General features: G+C 44.8%; 1 protein-coding gene across 1 annotated transcript; it reads right to left on the bottom strand.

Moving 5' to 3' along the window:
• Positions 1-673: 673 nt before the first annotated feature.
• FAS (Fas cell surface death receptor) lies at positions 674-23,846 on the bottom strand. The gene is made up of 9 exons (XM_059172474.1): positions 23,534-23,846; positions 11,888-12,053; positions 8,344-8,481; positions 7,179-7,287; positions 4,380-4,438; positions 4,158-4,226; positions 3,013-3,074; positions 2,559-2,583; positions 674-1,795 (listed from the first exon to the last, which is right to left on the bottom strand). The coding sequence occupies exons 1-9, from the start codon at positions 23,561-23,563 to the stop codon at positions 1,509-1,511; spliced, it is 945 nt and encodes a 314-aa protein (XP_059028457.1). The 5' UTR covers positions 23,564-23,846; the 3' UTR covers positions 674-1,508.
• Positions 23,847-24,073: the final 227 nt, after the last annotated feature.

Here is a 24,073-nt window from a genome sequence, read left to right on the forward strand (position 1 = left end):
GTGTCAGTTTGGAGCAAGCGTCCGTTTCCATCCATATAAATATAAATAGTATTTATTAAGCTCCATATTTAATGCAAACTTCTGGAAGTGTTTAAATGAAAAAGTGAGGAAGGAGCAGTGGGGAGAGGGGTTTGTTTGCCCCAGAAGCGACCGGGAACCCCAAGAGACAACCCTAAAACCTGAAGACGATTTCCCCCTTGCTGTGTACGAATGGCATTTCTCTCCTCAGAGGACACAAGGGGAGTAACTGAGCACTTTGTGAGGAACAGGACAAAATAAGACTTTGGTGGGTTTGTGGGTTCCTGATAACATCACAGAGCTACCTTCTGGAAGAGCGGTTAAGTCTCCCCAAAGCAGGCTAGCAGTTTCTACGTGCAGCCATGGTTTTAGGGGATCATGAAGTGTTTCTCATGCAGCACTTTTGGGTGCTGTGAGGCTGTACAGTCAAGATACATATCAGAGAGAAAACAGAGAGGCAACAACACCCCAGGAGTACTTCCCTGATGAAAATGTCCAGACACCTGAGAAAAAAGTAGATTATCTCAATCCAGTAAAACGGCATTCAAGTAGAAAATATTCAAGCATTAGAAGTCAGGTCTGCATTTCGTGAGTGAATTCAAAACGGAAAGTTTTCACACCGAAATGCCAATTATCTGTGCAAAGATCTTTGAGATAGACCCTTATCAAATTCTTTATTCAGAGGTGCATGCAAACTTGTCTCAGATTCTCTCCTCTGGAGTTGCAAAATTCACGAAAGTAGTACCGCCTCTAGAGTCGGTCGTGGAGCCGGAGAGCTAATGCAGAAACCAAGTGGGCTTTCCAATGATTGAGACATGGCAACCAAAAGTCACAGCTCCTGTTGATTCGTGGAATGGAGTCAATCTGCCGGCAGACATTTGTACTCACACACACCGATGCCGGTCATACCCACACCCTTCCCTTAGATACTAGAGTGTGTTCCTCATCTTCTGTCCTTTGCACACAACTTGTACACTTCATGTGACACTGAATTTACTTTGAACCATTTCTGTCTTCCCAACATCCTTGAGGTCAGAATCCTGAGACCCTCAGAACCTGCTAACATACTAGCTCTACAAATCTAACAAATGAAACACACACGCTATAAAAAGCCAAGCAATGTTCACAGTCCACAGCTGCTAAAACCCTAATTTTTCTTTCTTTCTTTTTTTTTTAATTTTTTATTTTTTATAAACATATATTTTTATCCCCAGGGGTACAGGTCTGTGAATTACCAGGTTTACACACTTCACAGCACTCACCAAAGCACATACCCTCCCCAATGTCCACATGAAAAAGTGCTCCATATCACTCGGCATCAGGGAAATACAAATCAAAACCACAATGAGATATCACCTCACACCAATCAGAATGGCTAATTTTTCTTTCTATCGACTTGTATCTGCTCAGGGCTGAGTTATACTACATTCTTTTTGCTTTTGGCCAAGGTTTATCTTTTCTTTTCATAGTTTGAAGTTTCCATTTTCAAGTTAGCTAGTACTATCCTCCTGGATCATTTCTTGAATTCTCTCTGCTAGTTCACAAAGATGGGCTTTTCTGAGGCCTCTAAGTAAACTGTAATAAGCATCTTTCCTCCCGTGGAGTTGGTACCAATGACGCAGCAGTTGGACTTTTTGTTCTGCTGTGTCTTGGAGGTGATCATTCTTAATCTCATCTATCTTGGCTTCGTTGATCCCATTCTTCCGAACAAATTCTCTGACTTCAGTTATTCTCATTTGTTCAGCAATAATACTTATATATGTATTCAGGTCAACGTCTGAAAAATAGAAGGCGGTCTCTGAAGATTTGTTTTTCTAAATGAAATTCTAATTCTGAAAACTATGTTTATTTCTTTTCTAATAGTAGTAAGAATACTGGTTAAGTCCTAGAGATTGAAAGACTGGTCGGGGAAAATGAAAACAGAAACTGCCCCCCCCCCCATCAAGTTCTAACCCTAACCCCTCCTAGGTCACCAGTAATTTGCTCCATGACATGGGCAAGATCTATGACATAGCTCTATCTTCTTTTCTCGTCTATAAAATAAGAGGGTTGGAAAAGATCACCTCCAATGTTCTTCATGGATCTGATGCTCCATGACCCACAAACCTAAAAGGCAGGCAAAGACTTTATGATCTTCTCTCTGACTCTCAGGAAAAGAGAAGCAGAACTGTAGAGAATCGTGGAAAATACCGGGGCCAGGAATATACCAGTAATAACCAAGTCTACAGATGAGTTTATTTGGTTTAGGGAAATCAATTTAAGCAGGGGAGTTCTACAATATATCTGTTTGTGAAGGAAAATTCTCTTAAGCCTCAGACTATAGTGTTTCATTGCTACCTGATTTATTCTTAATGAGGAGTATTAGTTATACATTCAAACACAGTCTGATACACCCTTGACAGTGAGCAGAGTGAGCTAGAAGCTCAAAGAACAGCAAGACCCCACGTGTCACTGAAATTAGCAACATTATTTTATTCTGAAATTGGTCTGTTAACTCCCAAGGAAGCCATCCCTGGGAAATACAATGATAGTAGACTTACCTGCGCAATTTATTGGCATCATTTCCTGGGGGGAGACCAAAAAATAGAGGGAAGGAGCAAGATAAATAAAAATATATTTGTGACCTTCTAAATGTAATTGTCAAATTCTCCCTTAAAACTGAAGGAAGTACAATCAGTAGCTTGATGTATAAAATTAGCTAAGTGACGTGATTAAGGATGCTTTTCCTATTCAGTTTTTTATTCTGCAAAATTCCAGCCTTGCCAGAAATTAAAGAACATTTACTTAGCTCTCTCATACTCTTTGTTAATTAATTCTCAGGCTGTTCGTGTTCCTATAAACGGGACGCCAAATCTTCGTCCATTCTTGTCGCCCCTCTAACCCGTGCACATGCACTCACACGAAATGTAGGTCTTAAAGCAAGGAGCAAATAAAAAACCGAATTACTACTTTCTCCATTTTCTTAAGAAAGCAGATGTTTGTTTCGATACCTACAGTAGTTGAGGGTTTGGATTCCGGGTCTTCAGTCTTTTTATTCCGGTGCCTTCTCAACCACCCTGGAAAATCAAAGACATTTCTGTCAGACTTCAGTCTCAGCCTCACAGCAAGCCTGGGAGAACAAACTCTCACACGAAGAGAAGTGGGAGAAGGAAGGAGAAACTCAGTGAAAACTTCAAGTGACCAACACCCCAAGAAGCAGCCTTGTCCTGAAATCCCACCCCACGAGGTCAAATCTTCTAGAGATATGTCCCATTGTAAGTGAGCCATCCAATGGTCACACGCTGGCCTAGCCTGAAGCTGGCTTTTGTCTTACCCTATGGTCACCACTACTCCCTGTCACCAGAATAGAACTGGGGGCAGTGGGTGGAGGGTGTGCCCGCAGCCGGACTCAGAAGCCCCAGGATATGGAAAGTTGGCACTGAAAGTTCAGAAATTCAAGGGCATACACCCACAAATCCCTACAGTATCCTCACTTGGTCTTCAGAAACAGTGATGGGTTGCAACAGAGAAGGAAAATTGGAAGCTTCCGAGTTACTAAGACTTGACACCCCTCTGTGTTTTTGGAGTGATTTCTGGGGATTTTTCATCATGGTTATGCTCCATTTAGGCTCACCTGTTGACTTTCCTAAGTAACCCTAGCATAAGCCCTATTGCCACAGTATTTGAAGTTAAGGTGGAGAAATAACAGTAAAAAGGCAAAAACCATGGAGTCTGACTGAACAAGGGCGAGGAGGTACAGAGAAGGCAAATTCAGCAAGTGTTCCCAGCAGTCTTTTCCAGGAAGATCCTTGCTTCTCGTGCTCTCTATGGGGCCATCTCTACGAGCCGGCAAGGATTCCTTCGGATCCCTGACTGGCTCCGCTGCTGCCGGAGTGAAAACCTACCCTTGTTCATACGGAGAATGGGAATATCCATTCTGAGCTCCAGAATGATTGCTCAAAAACAGTAGCCAAGGGATGATATCGTCTTGTTCTTATCAGCTCTCCGGGGTTCATTTAGTGGCGGGAATTTAGCAATATCACAGGGCCACCTCCCTGGGATGAGCTTTCTTATGGGGAGGAGACAGAGGGGAATTCTTGTGCATCACTACTTCCCAAGTTATTTCGATCTGCAGTTGTTTGAACAAAGTAAGAACTTACACCAACATATTAGCGCAACGATTAGAATCGGGATTAGGACACAAAACCACAGAAAGCTGGAGCTGGCTCCTGTGGGTAGAAACAGAACATTGAATGTGAAAATAAGTCCTCTTTAAGATTAAACAGAGTACTCTCAAAGAATCGAAAGGGATTGGCTTTTCTTCATATTTTACAGTAGGGATGAGAGAAAGGAGAATGTAATCATAAAAAAGGAATAATAACCTTCTTTACATTTGGTGTTGCTGGTTGGTGTGCAATTCTCAAGGACTCCATGTTCACACCTAAAAGAAAAAAAAAAAGAAAGAAAAGAAAACAAAAACTAACAGGGGCATCTGGGTGACTTAGTCGCTTAAGCGTTCAACTCTTGATTTCGGCTTAGGTCGTGACCTCAGGGACGTGGGATTGAGCCCCACATACGGCTCCCGTGCTCAGCGTGGAGTCTGCTTGAGATTCTCTCTCTCTCTCTCTCTGCCTGCGCCCCTTCCCCCACCACTTGGATGCGTGTGTATGTGTGTGTGTGTATGTGTGTGTGTGTGTCTCACAAAATAAATAAAGTCTTTAAGAAAACACAGAAGAAATTTAAAAAGCCGGACAGACTGACTCCTTGATCATCTGCAATGACACACTCTAAATCTAGGGCCATTTTATTCATCTTTGCATCTCTAGCAGACACCATCCCTCAAATACTGACAAATTAGCATCTAAAGCCGGTACAAATTCATAACATAATTAGGATGTTGGATGAAAAATATCCTAAAGAGTAACTATACTTTAAAATACCAAGAGTTGGGGCACCTGGGTGGCTTAGTCAGTTAAGCGTCTGCCTTCAGTTCTGGTCATGATCCTGGGGTCCTGGGATTGAGTCCCACACTGGGCTCTGCGCTCGGCAGAAAGCCTGCTTCTCCCTCTCCTTGAGCCCCTTCCCCTGCTTGTGCTTTCTCTCTCTCAATTAAATAAATAAAATCTTAACAAAAAAATACCAAGAGTTAAAGGAAAGTAATCAAATATTGACAAAGAGGAGAAAGGATGAAATAGACAAAGATTTAAAATTGGTAGTAAATTGTGGTCTTAAAATCATAAACTGCTATTTCAAAACAGTCCCATTGAACAATAAAATGACCGGACAACAGCCCTTGCCTGTGATGCTGCCTAAAAAGCCTACCCAGTCAGCCCTCAGAAGTTTGGCCTCTCACCAACAAGTGGTGATCAGGACCCTTGAGAGGAAAATCCTTGGGATTTCCTTCAGACGGTCAGATTGCCAGACTGAATGACAGCCTGGTTCAGCCCATTCCTTAACTCCGTGCCCTTGGGTGAGTCGCTTAACTACTGATCCTGTTTTCTCCTCAATAACAGGGAGATTACATTACAATACCAAGGAGGGTTATGGCGAGAAGAAAATTGAATTGAGATTATGAGGTATTTAGAACTACTATTACAGTTGACTCTTGACTCATGGGGGTTGGGGTACTCATGCCCCCAATGCATAGCTGAATATCCTCGTATAAGTTTTTACTCCCTCAAAACTTAACTACTAACAGCCTGCTGTTGATCAGAAGACTGACTGATAACATAAACAATCGATTAACACATTTCGTATATTACATGCATTCTCGACTGTATTCTTTCAATGAAGTAAGCTAGAGAAAAGAAAATGTTACTTAAAAATTGCGAGGAAGAGGCACCTGGGTGGCTCAGTCAGAGAAGCATCTGACCCTTGATTTTGGCTTAGGTCACGATCTCAGGAAGATCGAGTCCTATGCTAGGCTCCGTGCTCCCTGCTTGGGAGTCTCTCTCCCTCTCATTCTGCCCTTACCTTCCCACCCTGCTCATGCTCTCTCTCTTTAAAAAAAAAAAAATAAATAAAAACAATAAAATCCTAAGGAAGAGAAAATACATTTACAGTGCTGTACTGTACTTATAGGTGGAAAGAAATTGCATATAAGTGGACCGACATAGTTCAAACCCATGCTGTTGCTGGGCCAAAGCATTATTATTTAAGTGCATCCGTCCCTCCCCTGCAGTCCCCACTTCTGCCGTCATCACGAGGCACTCTCAGCCATGGGAGGGCTAGAAGGGAAAGACTAGGTGAACTGCAGGTAATTTTAAATTTCTAGTCAATAGAAGACATAACCTGTCATGTCCCTACTTCTCAAGTCAACTAGGTGAACTCCTAAACATTTCCCGAGGCAAAATACAAGTTTAAGGAGAGGCACGGGACTATAATCCTAAATGTTTATATTGGTACCACACAATATCTTACAGAGCAAAAGCTACATTCCAGCACACACCACCTAGTCCATGCTTCACAGAAATGAGAAGTGAATACCATTTGCTTCCCCTGACGGAGGGATCGGATGCTCAGAGAGAGAGGTTCAGTGACCTGCTCAAAATCACCCAACTAATCAGAAGAAAAGTGAGATGTACCATCAGGTTTTCTAACTTTGAGTCCAAACCAAGCTCTTCTGTGTAACAGGCATGGCCCTTCGTGGTCTGGCCCTGGGTGCTTCTTGCTACCCTCCAGCCGGGTACTCTGCTCTCTGGAGTGGCCATCTGTCTTTCCGCAGATGCTCCTCTGCTACCTGAAATGTCCTGTCCATGTTGGCATACCTGGGAATGTTCTTTCTTTCCTGTCTCAAGACTCCCACCATGTGTCCTACCTTCACCCACCCCGTTGGGCAGGGCTGGAAGGTTCTCTGTAGAACTCGTAACAGCCTGACACATGTCTTTTCTGGTTCTTGTCCCCATAACCATTGCTTTTCTTGACTCTCTCTCTGCCTCTCGCCTGGGACCCTTGATGCCAGGAATGGGGCTTGCTTGTAACTTCAGCAGCACGCAGTTTCAAGCACATAGGAGGTGTTCGATAAACATTTGGAGACTGGACGTCTAGTTATCTAGCAGCTCAGAGGCAAAGTAAGACTAGAACCCAAATTCTGGACTCTCGACCAGCGTTGCTTCCCCCTGGGAAGACGTGGTCTGTCCAGGTGTATCTAGCACCGTGATCAAAGAAAGATGAAAACTTACGTAGTGCATGGGGTACAATGTTCGCATCCAGAGATGTTACAAAAAAAGTTTGGTTTACATCTGCACTTGGTGTTCTGGCTCCGGGTACAGTTTCTCTCCACTTCCAGCCCTAGAAAACCAGTTTGCAGACTATTAATTCTCGCAGCTCGTGAGCAGGGGCTGCCTGAGGTTTTGAGATCTCCTGCTTCCATCAGCACACTTTTTGCAATGCGGGGAGCCTTCACATGCCAAATCAGAGATCCCAGCAGAGTTTTAAGTGGACAGACAGTCCAGCAGCCAACACAACCCCACTTCTGCTTAAAGAGTTCCCCTGTTCCTCTAGAGCCTGGCTGCTTAGGGCATGGCTGGTGGGCCAGCAGCCTTAGCCTCAGTCGGAAGCCTATTAGAAATGCAGAATATCAGTGGCACCTTGTTGAAGCATCTGACATCGGCTGGGATCATGATCTTAGGGCTCTGGAATCAAGCCCTGCACTGGCCTTCCTGCTCAGTGGGGAGTATCTTTTCTTTCTCCCTCTTCACTCCCCCAACTCATGCCTGCGCTCTCTCTCAAATAAATGAACAAAATCTTAAAAAAAAAAAAATGCAGAATATCAGACCCTACTCTGGACCTAGTCAGTCAGAGCAGAAAGAAAATTTCATGTCCAGACATTTCTTGATATCACATGACACTGGGAGTGTTTCTGTTACATTTGAATCTGGGCTCTCACAATAGAGGACCTGCATAAAAATTCAGGCCCCCAGTTGGAATGATCAGGAGAAAACCAACCTCCAAAGCAGGGGGAGGGGAAGCACCCCACCTACCACTTGGATTGCTCTGTCCTTGTATCAGAAGGCTTCTGAGCTCTTGCTGGCTATAACAAGGGCACCGATCATGGTGGGAAAAAAAAAATCTCCGCCAATTTTGATTACAGCTGATGAACCCTATTCACCAGGTTCATATTCAGTCATCTTGGGAGAAATGCCTAGATTTGACCCAGAAATGTCTAGACTGGTGATGAACGCGGTTCCCTATCCTGCTTCGCTCCAGCCAGCTCCATCCTTTCCCTTCCTCCATGCCAACCCAGCCCAGAGTAGCCGAGAAAGTTGTCCCATTTCAGACTGTATTATAAATGGCTCTATTTGGAGTACCACACCAGTATTTTAGATCGATTTTTAAGATGCTTACCATGCTCTCCATCACAAATTCGACATCTTCTGCATTTATCCAAAAAATGCTTCTCTTCCATGTACTCCTCCCCGTCCTGGCAGGGCACACATTTTGACTCGCCCCCCACAGATTTGCAGTCACCCTCCTTCCGTGTGCCTGCCCCAGAAAAAAACACGGCAAGCGTTGGAACACGAGGAACACAAGCGACAGGCAACAGCATGGGAGATACGTGGGGATGGCAAAGAAACGGGAGTCAGGACAGTCAGACTAATGATAAAGAAATAAAGTGGGAGAGAAGGCTGGTGTAGAAGTCATGTCGCCAGACAGAAAGTCTTCCAAGACAAAAGCTCAGAGAGTGACTCAAAGAATATGACTACAGACATCGGATGATTAGCAATAGGAATACATATCTTTTAAAGGGTTAGAACGACCAAATGTGTTGGTAAAAATGCGTCTAGCAACTTGGTTTGCAAGGAGGCAAGGGTTTGTATTCATTCCTCTTTCTATTCCTTTGCTTTTAAGGGACAGAGCATGTTTTGATGGGAAGGTGTGAACATAAATGCCAACTTTTATCATCAGATGGTTTATTGTAATCCACACGATTGTAAATAATATTCACATTCACTTCACTAATTAAATAAAGCGAGGCACTGGATTGGTGTTCGTAAGCTGTAGGCAACAATGCTTTCTACTGAAAATTCATTGATTTAGAAAGGGTTTATTAAATGTCTAGTGTGTGTCAGGCATTTTCTAGGGCACAGAGATCCTATAGGAAGGAAGACAAAGCCTAGGTCTGCAAGGGCTTCAAGTTGCTGGGGAAGAAGCAGGTCATGCCCAGATCAGTGTATGATGTCAAACAGTGGTAAGTGCCTTGGGGAAACTGGATTAGGGCAAGGCGAGAGAGGACGAAGAAGAAAGAGACAGAAGATATGAAGGGAAATCAAAGAGGAAAGCCAGTCTCGTGGCTCTCATTATTTATGGTGTAATTGAAAAGAATTGACCTGCACGTGTGAGCATGGGCAAAAACAATTTACGCTCTCTCCTGGGTACATGACTTTCTTAACAACCTCGTTGCATTCTTTCCGAGAAAACAAAATATGACATAAGCAAGTGATGAAACTGAAACAGATGTGATACTGTAGTCAGCAAAGGTGATAGTGTGTCAAAAGCACAAAGTAAGTTGTGAAAACCCAGAACCAAATTCAAATACCGAACATCATTGAGCATGGGGGCTGTGTAACATTATAGCAGTGTTTAAGGACACCGAGCCAAAGTACAATTTTGGGGGCGCCTGGGTGGCTCAGTGGGTTAAGCTGCTGCCTTCGGCTGGGGTCATGATCTCAGGGTCCTGGGATCGAGTCCCACATCAGGATCTCTGCTCAGCGGGGAGCCTGCTTCCCTCTCTCTCTCTCTGCCTGCCTCTCCGTCTACTTGTGATTTCTCTCTGTCAAATAAATAAATAAGATCTTTAAATATATAAATAAATAAATAAATAAATAATAAAAACAAAGTACAATTTTGTTGGCTAGCCAGTGGTATTATACTGGTTTCTAAACGAACTGGCCCCCTTAATGAATTACTTTGCAGAACAAAGTCTAGCACAATGTCTATGAAATGAGAGTAAACAGGGTTTTCTCTCCTCCCAAGTGTGCAACGTCAATGTATCAAGTATTTATCAAAATATATGGTTATTTTCTTTTGCTTTTTAATTCCTTTTTAAAAAAATTATTATTAAAGAAAGAGTGAGCAGGGCAGGGGAAGAGAAGGAGAGAGAGAGAGTCTCAAGCAGACTCCCTGCTGAGCACAGAGCCCAAGGCAGGACTCGATCCCAAGATCCTGACTTGAGCCAAAATCACGAGTTCCCTCTCTCTGTCTGCCTGCCTCTCTGCCTACTTGTGATCTCTGGCTGTCAAATAAATAAATAAAATCTTAAAAAAAAAAAAAAAGAAAAGAAAAGAAAAAGAAATCCCTTGCAGGGGGCACCTGGGGTGGCTCAGGCGATTAAGCATGTGACACTTGGTTTGGGCTCAGGTCATGATCTCAGGGTTGTAAGATGGAGCCCTGTTGTGGGCTCCCTGCTGGGCGTGGAGCCTGCTTGAGATTCTCTCTCTCCCACCACCTGCTCTCCTTCTTTCTTTAAAAAAAAAAAAAAATCCTTCAGGGAATTTCTACATTGAGACTTATGTCAGAAATATATGAGAAAATGTGACATAACCGATGGAGATATTCAACTTTTGAACACTCCAAAATGTGCTTAACCTATCCCCCATCACTGAGTGTCACAATGGAACATCACGCATACAGTATTTTCCTTTGACTATTTTTAAAGACATTCTCCCCGTCAATTTATTACTACTTCAGGAGGCATGAACATTTCCAAGTTTCCAACCCACATATCGGAATTTCTTTCTTAAAAGACTGTAACAATTTACCTTCCAATTATAGTTTCAAAAGCAGACCCCCCAGGGTTGAAAGCACTTCTTCTGGGGAAAATAAAACAAAGCAAAACAGAAGAAAAGCAAACAGACAAAACTCCTTGACCGTCTGAAGGGCAAAGCATATTATCTTTGTTTGAATTTGCATTTTAAGGTTTTAAAAATAGGACAAAGGACCTCAAGTCCTAGGGCAGATAGATGATGCTTGGCAAGACATTAGAAGGCCAGAAAGCCATTGTCTATTCCCTTTTGGAGAAAGTAAATGCAAATAGGCTTAAGTATAAATGGGTTGGATTATAGGGAGATTTTCCATGAGGGTTATTAAAAGCTGGACAGGAGGCCAAAGGAGACTGGTAGAATCTTTATAAACAGGGTCTAAGCCTGTTCAGCTGTGGGAATGCTAGAAGCCTGCCATGCTCACCACCAAACCTATTACGGACAGTCCCTCCCGGCTCTGTTCATCCACAGCGACCCACGTGCTCCTTCCTTTCGTCTTCCTCTCGTACTTCACAACAAGGGAACCATCTCTATAGGAGACGGTAGTCAGCTCTACTCCACGTTGAAAAAAAGGTTTGCGCCATTGCATTTTGCAAAGCTTCTAATCGGCTAGTGTTTGAAGTATTTCCGATCTGAAATGGGTTTGCATTTCAAAACTGTGGTGTTAAAAATTTGCTGGGTTCTGTCCATTGCTTTTCTAGCTCATCTAGTTTCAGCTGCAAAAATGCAAATGTATTTTGCAGGCTTCAGAGACCTTCTGATGGGAGGGAATGGCTAGACACGGCTCTCAAGGTGGGGGAGGTCCCTTGCTTTCAGAGCGTCCAATAAGCTTTAATACGCACAAAGGAGTCTTTTTTTTTTTCCCCTCCTCAAAAATGGAGTTTAAGAGAGAAATTCTCTCCCTTCAGGGGCACATGTCATTTGCAAATTCCATTTCCTCCTCTCCCCAACAAGCAGGGTAAAGCTGAACTCAGGTAGTCTCCAGAAAGTAATTTCCTGGTGGTTTTTTCTTCCCAGTAATGCTACAATGCGGGAGAAGCAAGCACTGTGAACCGTTCTCTCCATTATCACTGTTTGCTCCTCCTCATCCTGATTGTCAAGCTAATTGTGGGCTGTTGGGTGGAACATACCGGCAGGACATGGCTGACAGCAGACTCTCTTCTCACCATGCTGATCTTCCCAGCACCAGGTCTCCCTTATGGTAATGTTCTTACGAAATCTCAATGCCTTGGAGTTGACAGCAGTTGCTTGAGCACTGACAGCTTTAGGCCATGGTCCAGCAATGGAGGTAAATACCTGTTAAGGAAAAGCATGAGAAGAAAGTTACTGACTTCCTTCCCAATTAGACAACTTGGACCACAGGTGTAAGTTGCTCCAAGGGGCTATGTCTGAGGCTGCAGAGACTAAATGCATGGGATAGGGGGGCTCCATCCTTCTACTTGCACATCTCTGGAAAAGGGATGGTCCAAACTACTCTGGAAACAGCATCATGGATAGTGGGAGCCAGGGCTGTGGGCTCGAAAGCGAACCGTGGCTCTCACCTACCAGCCTTGTCGCTGTGGTTTGTAAAGTCACTTAAATTTTCTGTCTCTCCACTGTTTTATCTGTAAAGTGGAAATCATTTCCTCTTCATGGTTTGTTGTGCTCATTCAATGCACTGAAAGCTCTTAGCGTGATTTCTGGCACATAATAAATAGATGTCCAGTAAACGGTATCGTTATTAATTTATTAATTGCTATTATTGTTATCGTCATGAAGTTCTAGTGAGGAACAACATAGTCAAGTAGGAAAAAACCATGAAATTTCAAAACGATGGCAGCATGAATTCCAGCTCTACTGTCAGCTCGCTGACTTTAGGCAAATTATAGAACCAGGTGGCCTCATTGCCTGACCTGGAGGTGACGATGGCACTTTCTGTCTTGAAGATAAAAAGTGATAATTTCTCCCAAGCCTGGTTCTTAGTTTATAGCATGTTCTATTTCTTGTCTCTTTATACATAACCACACAATAAACAATTTTGATGAACTCCTGTCTGGTTCACCAACCATACAATGTATCTCATGGGATTTTCTTCACCTTTGCTCAGGGAAAAAAAAAAAAGAACTTCTTTTATTTATTTTTTTAAAAGATTTTATTTGTTTATTTAACAGACAGAGATCACAAGTAGACAGAGAGGCAGGCAGAGAGAGAGAGAGGGAAGCAGGCTCCCTGCTGAGCAGGGAGCCCGATGCGGAAATCGATCCCTGGACCCTGAGATCATGACCTGAGCGGAAGGCAGCGGCTTAACCCACAGAGCCACCCAGATGCCCAAAATGAACTTCTTTTAGTGGAGAACCAATCTTTAATCTATTTGGGCTTCCTTTCTTCTGAAGGTGAAAGTCTGTTGGTCTAAGTGATATTGTCTCAGAATTATCTCATGAGTTATAGACTGGAATTCTTTAGAAAAATGAGCCCTCCAAGATGTATGGAAGCATTTGGGGATAATCTTTAAAAAAAAAATCTCTCCCCAATTGGAAGAGACCAGTGAGTCTTGTTTGCAACGGATAATGGAAAACTGAACCTAAGCAACCCGACTGAGTAGAAGCAGTTCTTTCCTACTGTTAGCCGCCCCCACTGCTGTGAAGGGGGGTTCACAGGGAGATATCACGAGCTCTCCTCTTTAGATTCTGGTGTCTCACCAGAAATTGAAGAAACCGTACAAGCTTAAATTCAGAAGCGATTGATAGGGATTGAGCAGGCCAAAAGTGACCAGTGAAAAGCACTGATAGTTGATGCCCAATCCTGTGTGTGAGTGTGTGTGTGTGTGTGTGTGTGTGTGTGTGTGTCCTATGGCCCTGGGGGGCCCTAGCCTCCTTCATATTCTAATTCCATCCAGGATTCCTGAGACAATATCACAGGCAGGTCCACAATTCCTCTCTTAGCTGATAAGCGCTCAGGACAGCAGCACATTTCACATTTATGGGTCGTGACATGGATGCTATTTCTGGACAACTCCACATATGTCAACTTTCTCAAGCCGTCTAAAGCAAATGTATGCCCTCCCTCATTTTGTTTTCGTTTTGAAGTTTCTCAGTGGGAATCAAGATCCACCATCCAAATTCCGTCCAGGATTTGAGGAATTCGAAGCGTGGGGCAGAATACTGCAAGTCAGGACCACCACTGGCCTCAAAGGGCAGACACCAGCACGCAGCTCGGCTCGTGTCTGATCATGGCCGGGTCACAGAGCTGAATTTCTGGAAACGTTTCTTACTTAGTTCAGCATCAAAAACTGTCTTCAAGTAGGAAAAAGAAAGCTGGTTCAAAGAGCATGTGGGAGCTGCTGCCCAAGATGAGGCCAGCACTGCTCCAAAGAGCTTGTATTTGCTTTTTAATCATTGCATTAACTCAAGTTTGCAATATGCAAAGATTAAACCAAACCGTCCAGGCAGTAACTGCGTTTTGACTGTGACAAGGCAGGAAACCCACAAAGGGCAAAATGATCTGACTGCTCAGAGAACTTATTTTCAGAAGAGCTGAAAAGGCCAGAAAATGGATAAAGTGAATGCCCTGGAAAATGTGAATTAACTAAGTCACGTGATCACCAAATGGGAAACAAATGAGGAATAAGAAGTTTTATATCTCCATCATCCTAAAGTCAGAGAAACCTAGATTGTTTATTCTGCTGGGAATATTAATGAATTGAATGAATACTTTGTTGGGCACCTACTAGGTGCCAGACACGTAGCTGGAAACATCCCAGTGAACAGATTAAAAACTCTGCTCTCATAGGGTTTATATGTTAGTGAGGTATGTTAGGGTTCTCCAGAGACCAAAAGCAAGTCCCAAATCTGATCCGGTAGGCCACCAGGCTGGAAAGTCACAGAGAATCGCAGTTCAAGTCCAAAGGTGATCTGGAGGCAGAACTTCCTCTTCCTCAGGGGACCACAGTCTCTATGCTGTTAGGCCATCGACCGACTGGATGAAACCCACCCGCATTGGGAAGGGGATCTGCTTTACTCAGAGTCTACCACCTGAAATGTCAACTCGTCAAAAAACGACAGTGGCAGAAAACAAAACCAAAACCAAAAAACACCTTCACAAAACATCCAGAGTAAGGTTGGAGTGAACGTCCGAACTCACGTCTGAGTCACAAGGACACGAGAAATGAAGCATCACATGCAGGGAGATGAATCACCAGAGAAACAGGGCCTCTGCCAGGGAGGGATTCGTGCTGTGTAAAGCAATGAAGCAAGCTTGGGGGGCATGGAGAGTTTGAAGGGTGGGGTAGGGCTGTGTTAGAAAGCGTGGTCCGGGAAGGCTGAGAGGGTGTGTGCTCACTGTGGTGAATGAAATGTGGGTAAGAGCTGGCTTTCAGGAAAGAGCTGTCCTGGTGGGTTATACCCAGAGGAACTCGGCCTGATCAAGATGAGGGACAGCCTCACGTCCTCAGCAAAACCATCATTAGCAACTAGGTGTGAAGATAAATAAAGATCTCCGTCTCCTGAGCCACACAAGTAATCAGGCTTTTGCCAATGGAAGTCATGGCGGGATTATATGGCAAACCTTTACCCCTAGATGCCGCAGTCTCGTGGACTCCTGGAATGTCAGAGCAAGGGGACCATAGACACCTGTTCAGTGGCAAGACAGATTTCAGAAAATGGACTGTCTTAGGTCTTTCGTTATCTACAGGAAGTTCATGTTTTCTGCAAATCTAGAAAATGCGCCTCTCTCTCTCCTGACTCATCCATGAAAATGTGAAGTGAGGGGCACCTGGGAGGCTCAGTGGGTTAAAGCCTCTGCCTTCGGCTCAGGTCATGATCCCAGGGTCCTGGGATTGAGCCCTGCATTGCATCCCGCTCTCTGCTCAGCGGGGAGCCTGCTTCCCCGCCCCCCTCTGCCTGCCTCTCTGCCTACTTGTGACCTCTGTCTGTCAAACAAGTAAATAAAATCTTAAAAAAAAAAAAAAAAAAGAAGAAGAAGAAGAAGAAGAAAGAAAGAAAGAAAATGTGAAGTGAGAGCTCCAGTCCCTGGAGGGCAGTTTTCCCTTTCCCCCAGGACCTATGACAGGCCTGTTAACAAAATTTCTTAATATATGTCTTCTCGTGGTAGTTTCAAGAAGCCTCTGCATGAGGAATTCTTACTGTCTTATTTTACAGTTGAGGAAGCTGAGCACAGAGTATGGGAAACGACCTGTCCAATAATCCACAGTGAGGAGAGGCCGGGGGAAAGCCGGCACCTCTGACCCAGACCTGGCCTCTGTTTTAGGTTTGTAAATCAGCTTCCTAATTATTTCTACTCCATTGAGGGGCACCAACAACTCAATTTGTTTTCAGAAAGATAACTGTTGACAAAATGCCCAAGTATTAATTATACAAAGAACCTTCAGGAGCGCCTGGCTGGCTCAGTCGGTTAAGTGTTGGACTTCCGCTCAGGTCATGATCCCAGGGTCCTGGGGTCAAGCCCCATGTTGGGCTCTCTGCTCAGCAGGAAGCCTGTTTCTCCCTCTCCTTCTGCCTGCTTCTCCCCCTGCTTGTGCTCTCTCTCTCTATGTCAAGTAAATAAGTAAAATATCTTAAAAAAAAAAAAAATCTTCAAAACAAATGCATATTTTGGATTGGGGAGGGGGTCCAGCAGGAACTCTCTGAGAACCAGAAGACAGTCTCAGTGTAAGAAGGCTGTAGCAGGGCCCCTCAAGGCTGGGGTTCTGGCTGGCATGGGAGAGAGGCAGACAGTTTGCACCCCTGGTCTGCAGCTGGGAAAGAAGTGGGGTTTACACTTCCTTTCCTCAGGGAAGGAACTTAGAAACTCGGGGTGCTGAGTTTCTAAGAATGGCCACGACGCCCGCTGGGACAGCAGTCTCTTGCGGGAGTGGGGGTCCGAAATGTACAAATAGAAACCCTAAGTCTTCCTAGACTAGAATCTTGGCACTGACTCCCTTTGAAACTCAGTGACGGGCCTACAGGAGAGTTTGTCCCTTGTATCAGTGGATGAGGAATTAAGAGAATAACTGGGCATTCATTAGTTATCTGCATCACGGATGGACCATTTTTCAAAGCCAACCAGGGCACTCAATACAAGAAATGAAGCTGGCAAAGCCAGACCCAGAAATTGAAGACCGCCTCCCACCCCGTACCTCACCCTGAGTTGACGAGCTGTCTACCCATTGCCCGGACTCACACCACTGGAGATCTCACACGACAGTTTCAAATACAGTAACATCTCAGTGCCTGAATTAAGCGAACTGTTGGAAGAAATTGAGAATACCTTCGGATTACAAGAATCGATGGCCCTGAGAGATGAGCTAAGATTTGAAAAGGAAGTTTAAAAAAAAAAATAAATCACTTTTTTTTTTCCTGTTCTTAGTGAAGCTCGAAGCAAACAGGAAAATAATTTTTTAAAAGCAGCAAGTTAAAAAAAAAAAAAAAAAAAAAGAAGATACGAGGCAATGAAAAATGCAAGAATGGCAAGAATGACTAACAGATGCCTGAAGAGTCAGTGAATTATTTCAAGATCAAGCTCTGTCCTCTGCTGCTGAGGACATTAATGGCCCAAGAAATGACACTCAGCTGAGTAACTCTGCTTGCTTGCTGTTCGGACGCTCAGTTATTTAGAACACATGAGAAGAAAGAAATTCTAAAAAGGCCATTTCCAACTATGAAAGACATCTCTTGTATATTGGTGTAAGATATAAGGAAATAGTAGTGACCTTCTGTAGTAGGTCCATCATTGAAACACTGAAGTACAGAGAAATTTTAAAAAAATTTCTACATGAAAGAGATGAGTGAAGAGTCTATTCCTCCTTATTTTTTCAAAACATGTAAGTAAAAATACGCATGAGAAGCTTATGCCTGGAGTGTCTTCTTTCTTTCTCAAGGCCAGTTTCTGGGGAGACCAGAAGAGAAAGAGAGAGCTTAGGCAGTGGGCATAAGGGACTGGCTAGACCTCTGAGTTATCAAGCAATACATAAAAGAAAACGTGGGAATCTAGAAAATTCTACCTGGGATTAGATTTTGAGTTTAGTGCTAGAGTGAGAAAAATAATCTTCAAAACTGTGGTAGACCTCAGAATCATGGGGTGATGCATTAAAAAAAAAAAATAGTGTAGGTCCCACCGCAGACATGGAATCAGGGTCTCTGAGATCTTCAGCAAGTTCCCAATTCTGGAGATGCTCAACACAACTGGAGACAACCGAGCTCCAGGAAGATCTGAGGGCACCAGACCACTGTATTTACATGTGAGAAGCCGAAGAGGTTAACAGACCAACAGCCTCTGGGGTCCGCACTTGCAAATCAGAAGTTGACTTCTCATGGAGAAGTAATGAACCTTCCCAAAAATTGGCCTGAAGGAAGAGAAGTCCTCTTTGGTGGAGGAAACAGATAATGGGAGGGCCCCCAAGTTCTAAACTAGAGCCTAGAGTCCATAACTGCCCCGGAAGGACCAAAGAAGTAGCACAGGAATGAGGTGTTCACATGTCATAGGCAATAGGGGAGGACAGCTTTGTGGAAATGGAGAGAGCCACCTGGACCAAAGGGCAGGGAAGTGGGGGCCATGTGGCCAGTGGTCCTAGGTTTTCCATTTTTCAAGAGAAACCAAAATCCTCCAACATTTAGGTGGCAACCAATATTAAAAATAGTATTACATATATATATATATATATTTACTGTATGTGTCAATACCATGCAGGCTAAAAATGAAACAAAAAACCTACAGTCTAGGGCAGTGTCTGCTCAGTGTTTGAAATCAGGCCTAAATCTGTTAAGACACCCATCCGAAAAACAGTCTACTTTGGCCAAGGATTCTCTTGTGAGGATGGCTAAAAACCAAAGCTCAGTCATCAGCAAGGGGCAAATGCTCTGAGTATGTATTTTCTCTCTCTTCCAAGACCTCTGCCCTCCAAAATCAAGTTTCAATGTTTCTCACATCTTGTATTTTTATGGCCTCCCAGAACACAGATGTGAGTACATCTGGACTCTTGCACGACTTGACCAAAGGACAGTCTGTCACTAATGACTCCATGACCAAGTTTATTCTTCACTAGTCTGCCCAGTTTGCAGCTTAACAAAACCTCCAGTAGGCTTGCCAGCCTCTCTGGGCTGAGGGCATCTGCTTGGGGAGCTGCAGTCAGATCTGCTAATTTATAAGGCTGGCCTTGCTCAAAATGCCTAAATCCACAGTAAATTCATTATCATCCTTACACTTTGTGGAACTCGGGCCAGTGGTCCAACATAGACTGCTGTTTCTAAACACCCACGATGGGAGTGGCTTGGTTGCACCGAAGTCCATACCAAAACAAGAAGTGAGCAGAGATCAAAGGGGAGAACCAGCTCATTTCCTTCTGGTGAAGGTGGAGCTTTCACTCCAATGATCAGTTCCTTTCTAATTGGAGCTTTACTACTGATATCTCATATCAAAGAAAATAGAGGTTGGCTAGTAGATTCAATTATTTGATCCTGTTTAAGACTGAGTTCAAGAGAAATAATTGGTGGTAGGAATACAGCTGCTTAAGAAGCTAAAGGTGCAGGGTGCCTGGGTGGCTCAGGGGGTTATGCCTCTGCCTTTGGCTCAGGTCATGATCTCAAGGTCCTGGAATCGAGCCCCGCATTGGGCTCTCTGCTCAGCAGGGAGCCTGCTTCCTCCTCTCTCTCCCCCTCTGCCTGCTTCTGTGCCTACTTGTGATCTCTCTCTGTCAAATAAATAAATAAAATCTCTAAAAAAAAAACAAAAGAAGCTAAAGTTTCTTTATTTCTCCTTTTAAAGCAAAAAGGAAATGAAAAGGACTTTCTAGGTGATTAAATGTTGTTTTCCTGCTTTTGTGAATAGAAACACCTAGATAGCAAAAAGAATACAAACTATGGACTGAGATACTAACAATGGTTCTACAAATAGCTTTTTTTTTTTTTTTTTGTAATAAGATATATGTAGGCAGATTCCTGTACAATTAGAAATGGTTTCTTTAAAATAATAGATTACCAGGCACCTGGGTGACTCAGTGGGTTAAGGCCTCTGCCTTTGGCTCAGGTCATGACCCCAGGGTCCTGGGATCAAGCCCCACATCGGGCTCTCTGCTCAGCGGGAAGCCTGCTTCCCCCTCTCTCTCTCTGCCTGCTTGTGAGCTCTGTCCTTCAAGTAAATAAAATCTTAATAAAATAAAATAAAATAATAGATTACTAAGAAAAGAAATAAAATAATAAATGATAAGAATAATAGAAATTCTAGTTCATTGAATAAATACCCTCCCTGTAAATGCATCCAATAAAAATTATAAGATAAAAATTATGTCCCAAAGAAGTGACAGAAAGCAGACTACAAACAGCATTGAACAAACATGCAATTACGTACAGGTATAGACAAAACTAAGAGGCCACAAAACAAGCAAAAATGCTTGTTTTAAGTGACAAAATAAGGAAGGGCTTTACTTTTTTCAATCATTTTTTATTTCACATCATCTAGTCCATTTCTCTCTACCTATCTCTTTAAAGAGAAGAAAGAGATTCACTGTCCTAAATTTGGTTTCAACTTGCTTTTTATTTCTGGATCCACTATTTAAGTGTGCCCTTTTATTATTCTTCATCCTAAGGTAATAGTCTTCAGTACCTATTACAAAACATGTGCTCAGTGAGGGACTTTTGGGACCCAAGAGAATTTACAAAGAGGCACTTTGCTCACTAGGGGTTTTCAAGTGGGGGATTTCCTTATTCAGGTTTTTAAACATCTCTTAAACCATTGGCTATTTTTCTGCTTGTGGTATTAGAGTCACCTGGTTTTCCTTTAGCATTCTAGAACCCTTCAGAGGGATTCCTTTCCATTGCAAGAGCTATTTACAAGTAAATTACTTGCCTGGTGTCCCAGAGTCTTACATCCAAATCCTGAGGCCCGTTGCCTCTCTCTCACTTTTTCATCCCTCCCCCTCTAAACTTAGGGCAAGAAATAAAACCTCTTTTTCTAAATTAAACTCTAATTTTGCCACTAGGGGTGGTAACTGCATGTCAGAGATGGACAAGAGGAGGCTTCCTACAGTCTCACAGTGGCTCTGCGGGGCTCCGTGTGTCAATTTCATTTCTGCCTCCCCATCTTGCCATTGCTTATAAATTGGCATTTTCCCCTCCAGGTTGTCATTGTTTTAAATTACATTTCGTATTTTTGTTTCATTCTAAAAACTTTTCAAGTCTTTTGTGATATAAGTAAAACTCATTTTAAGAAAAAAAAACAACCCATTTCACGTTTCTGACTCCGGTTTAAGGAAAATGATTAAATTAGAAATAAACTATTCTTTATTTTTCCATTGAAAATTTTCCAGAGAATTCTTTATAAATACACTGGTTTCTTTTCAAATGCCCTCTCCTTTCCCTTGACCGTAGTTTGAAGACAACTGTTCTAAGAAATGTAGAAGAAATTGAGTATGTAGAACTGACTGCCTCACCACAGACCTCATCGATACAAATAAAATCCTATCAGAGCCATGTGCTAGAAAGGAAGGAAGGAAGGAAGAAAGAGGAAGGAAGGAAGAAAGAGGAAGGAAGGAAGCAATGCCTACAGCTATTTCTTATACAAACGTCTATATTAGGCCTGACTCGTTTTCAAAGTCTCCTTCGACATCTGTGAATTGCTTGGGGATTTCAAACTTATTTCTTGTAGGCATCATAGACACAACAGCTAGAAACTAGAGGAGAGGAAAAAGGACCGCCCCGGGGGCAGGAAGAAGAGAACCACAAAGAGAAGAGAGGATAGGCAGCAACAGTGACAAGGGCACCAGGGCAACAAAGAGGACAAGAGAGAATGAGGCAGCTCCTTTCCATCTACTCATAGCCCATTCATGTGGTCAAACAAAATCCGCTTCTGTGTTCCATGTAATTAGCAATCCCACCCACACTTGAATCTTCTTGCTACTACTAAGTAAGCACTGCTAAGTGCAAAGGCACAGAAGCACGTGTTTGCGGGAGACACACCAGATGACACGACAGACAGCCTGGAACTTTCTTTAAGAATACAGGTGTGCTATTGGGCAAGTGGCGGATGCAAGGCAAGATTCTGTGTAACCAAACTGAAGAGTCATGTTTAGAGGGGCAAAATGGAATATACATTATAAAATATAGACAGTGGTTATCTAAGGGACAGGGTTATGTCAGATTTTTTCAGAATTATTTGTCTGCATTTATAAATTTTATTTAATCAATCTTAAATTTCTTAATCTCCTAGGCCATATGTTATATGTAAACATAATACACAAATATTTATTATAGATGTTATAATAAGTGTATATAATAAATATATACACACGTGTGTATGCATTGCTTCAGAGAAACAAAGTGTCCTTCGTGCTTTAAATACACTCTCTGGCAAAGATGCTAGGTTAAACAAGTGTAACTCCCTCTGGGCTTTGATAATTTTGCTGCACTTACTAGTACTGCTGTCCCAAGAACTAAGAGAGATTTTCCAAAGCAACCAACACTGCAATAATGCAGTGGTTACCGGCAGGAAAAAAAAGCATGGTCAGAGCAATACAAATAGTACGATTTTGAATATTAAGTTTTCTCTAAGAGTTTCTAAAGGAACCCAAATATTGCACATTACTTCCAAAAGAACCAGTGAGGTTTTGTTTTGTTTTTCTCCCCCAATCATAAGATGGTTCCAGACACTGCCTTTTTCCTTTCAACTTTTGGTGTAGTCTGGAAACCAGGTGCCACCAACAAACTGGCCTGGACTTTGGCCAAGTCCCAGCTCTGCTACTTACAGTAGCTGTATGACCTTGACTCATCTACTGGGGCTTTCTGGCCTCCATTTAGCTATCTGTGAAGTGGAAGTGAAGAAGACATCTCCTTCACCCTGTGGCTGCTGTGACATCTGCCTGACGTGGCATTGATACACCGTCCCATCATGGCGCTCGGAACTTGGGGTCAGTCCCAATAAAATGAAAATCCTGGGACTTTCGGGGATTTTGGCTCGCCGCAGATGACCTGAGTCTCTTGGATTGGCCACCAAGCCGGCAGCCCTGCGCTAGGGACTCTCCCAAAGTGAGGGCTGCGGCCCAGGCTTCCAAGTTAAGTGCAGGCGCGCGGGGGCGTGCGCGCCGGGAGCAGGTACCACCGCTCCAGCCGCGGGGTCCGGATTCCCCCGCGTCCTGGGAACAGAAGCCACCAAGAGGGTGCAAGCGAGGAAGACTGCAAGAAGAAAAGGAAGGGCGAGGACAGGACGGGACCGGACGGGAGGGGAGGGGAGGGGAGAAGCGAGAAGAGGAGAGGAGGAGAAGAGAAGAGACAAACCTGAGACCGTGACTTACAGTCTTAAGGAGAAGTATTCCCGGAAGGGAAACAAGAACAAGTTTCTTTTTCTGAGTGGTGGTAAGAAGGTAAACAAGCCTCCAGGGACGCAGTCAGCCCCCGCATAACTTTTTCGAGAAAGAAAGGGTTTGGCCTCAAGCCTCAAGTTTTCCCCCACCGAGCGGGGGCCGCTTTCTTCCCTAGATCTGAGAGCGAGGGCAAAGTGTGCGCTGCGGGGCGGCCGCGGAGCGCGCGGGCTGGGTCCCCGCGGGGTTCGGTGCACCCCCTTCCCGCCCCCGGCCGCGGACACCCACCGCCCCGGGGCCGCCGGGCGGCCGGACACGCCGCTCGGCTCCCAAAGACCCCCTCCTCTCCCGGCCCGGTCCGCGCCCCGCACAGCGGTCCCCGGGGAGGGGCGTCGGGAGGGAGCGGCTCTCTGACTCCGCGGGCCGGGAGAAGCCGCGCAGACCGGGGCCGGCCCGCCGCCCGCCCGCCGCCCCAGGCGCGGCGCCAGCCCGCGCCTAGCGGGCGCCGACTCACCAGACACGGGACGACCCAGGTCCCCCACATGACTGCGGAGCGCTCCGCCGGAGGGAGAGCGTCTGCGAACGCCGCCTGCCACCTGCCCCGGGAGGAGCGACAGCCGCGTGGCCCCTCCCCGAGACCCGCCGGCCTGGGAGTGAGCTCCCCGCGCGGCCCGCCCCGGCCTCTCTTCCCGCTCCCCGGAAGTCTCTGGGCACCTGCGCGGGCTCCGCGGGTGGGCCCCGGGGCCGGGACGCAGGGGGAAGCCCGGCCGGGGAGCGCCCGGGGCGGGGGGAGCGGCGGAAGGTGCGTCCTGGGACGGCGCAGAAGGGCGCGGGGCCGGAGAACAGGGGTGGGCAGGGGGCGGGGGCGCGGCCAGGCGTCGTTGCACAAACGGGCATTCCCCGTGCGGAGGCGTTTCCGCGGGCTGCTGGCAGGCGGGGTTCAGGTGAGGACCCCGGGAGCAGCTGGCTGACCTTCGGACACCCTGGAACCATTGCGGGACGCCCTCCAGCCGGCGCCTGGGCCGCTCGCTGGGAACGTCGCGGGAAGACCTGC

The sequence above is a fragment of the Mustela lutreola genome, chromosome 4 (genome assembly GCF_030435805.1).
Source record: "Mustela lutreola isolate mMusLut2 chromosome 4, mMusLut2.pri, whole genome shotgun sequence".
Classification (NCBI taxonomy): Eukaryota; Metazoa; Chordata; class Mammalia; order Carnivora; family Mustelidae; genus Mustela; species Mustela lutreola.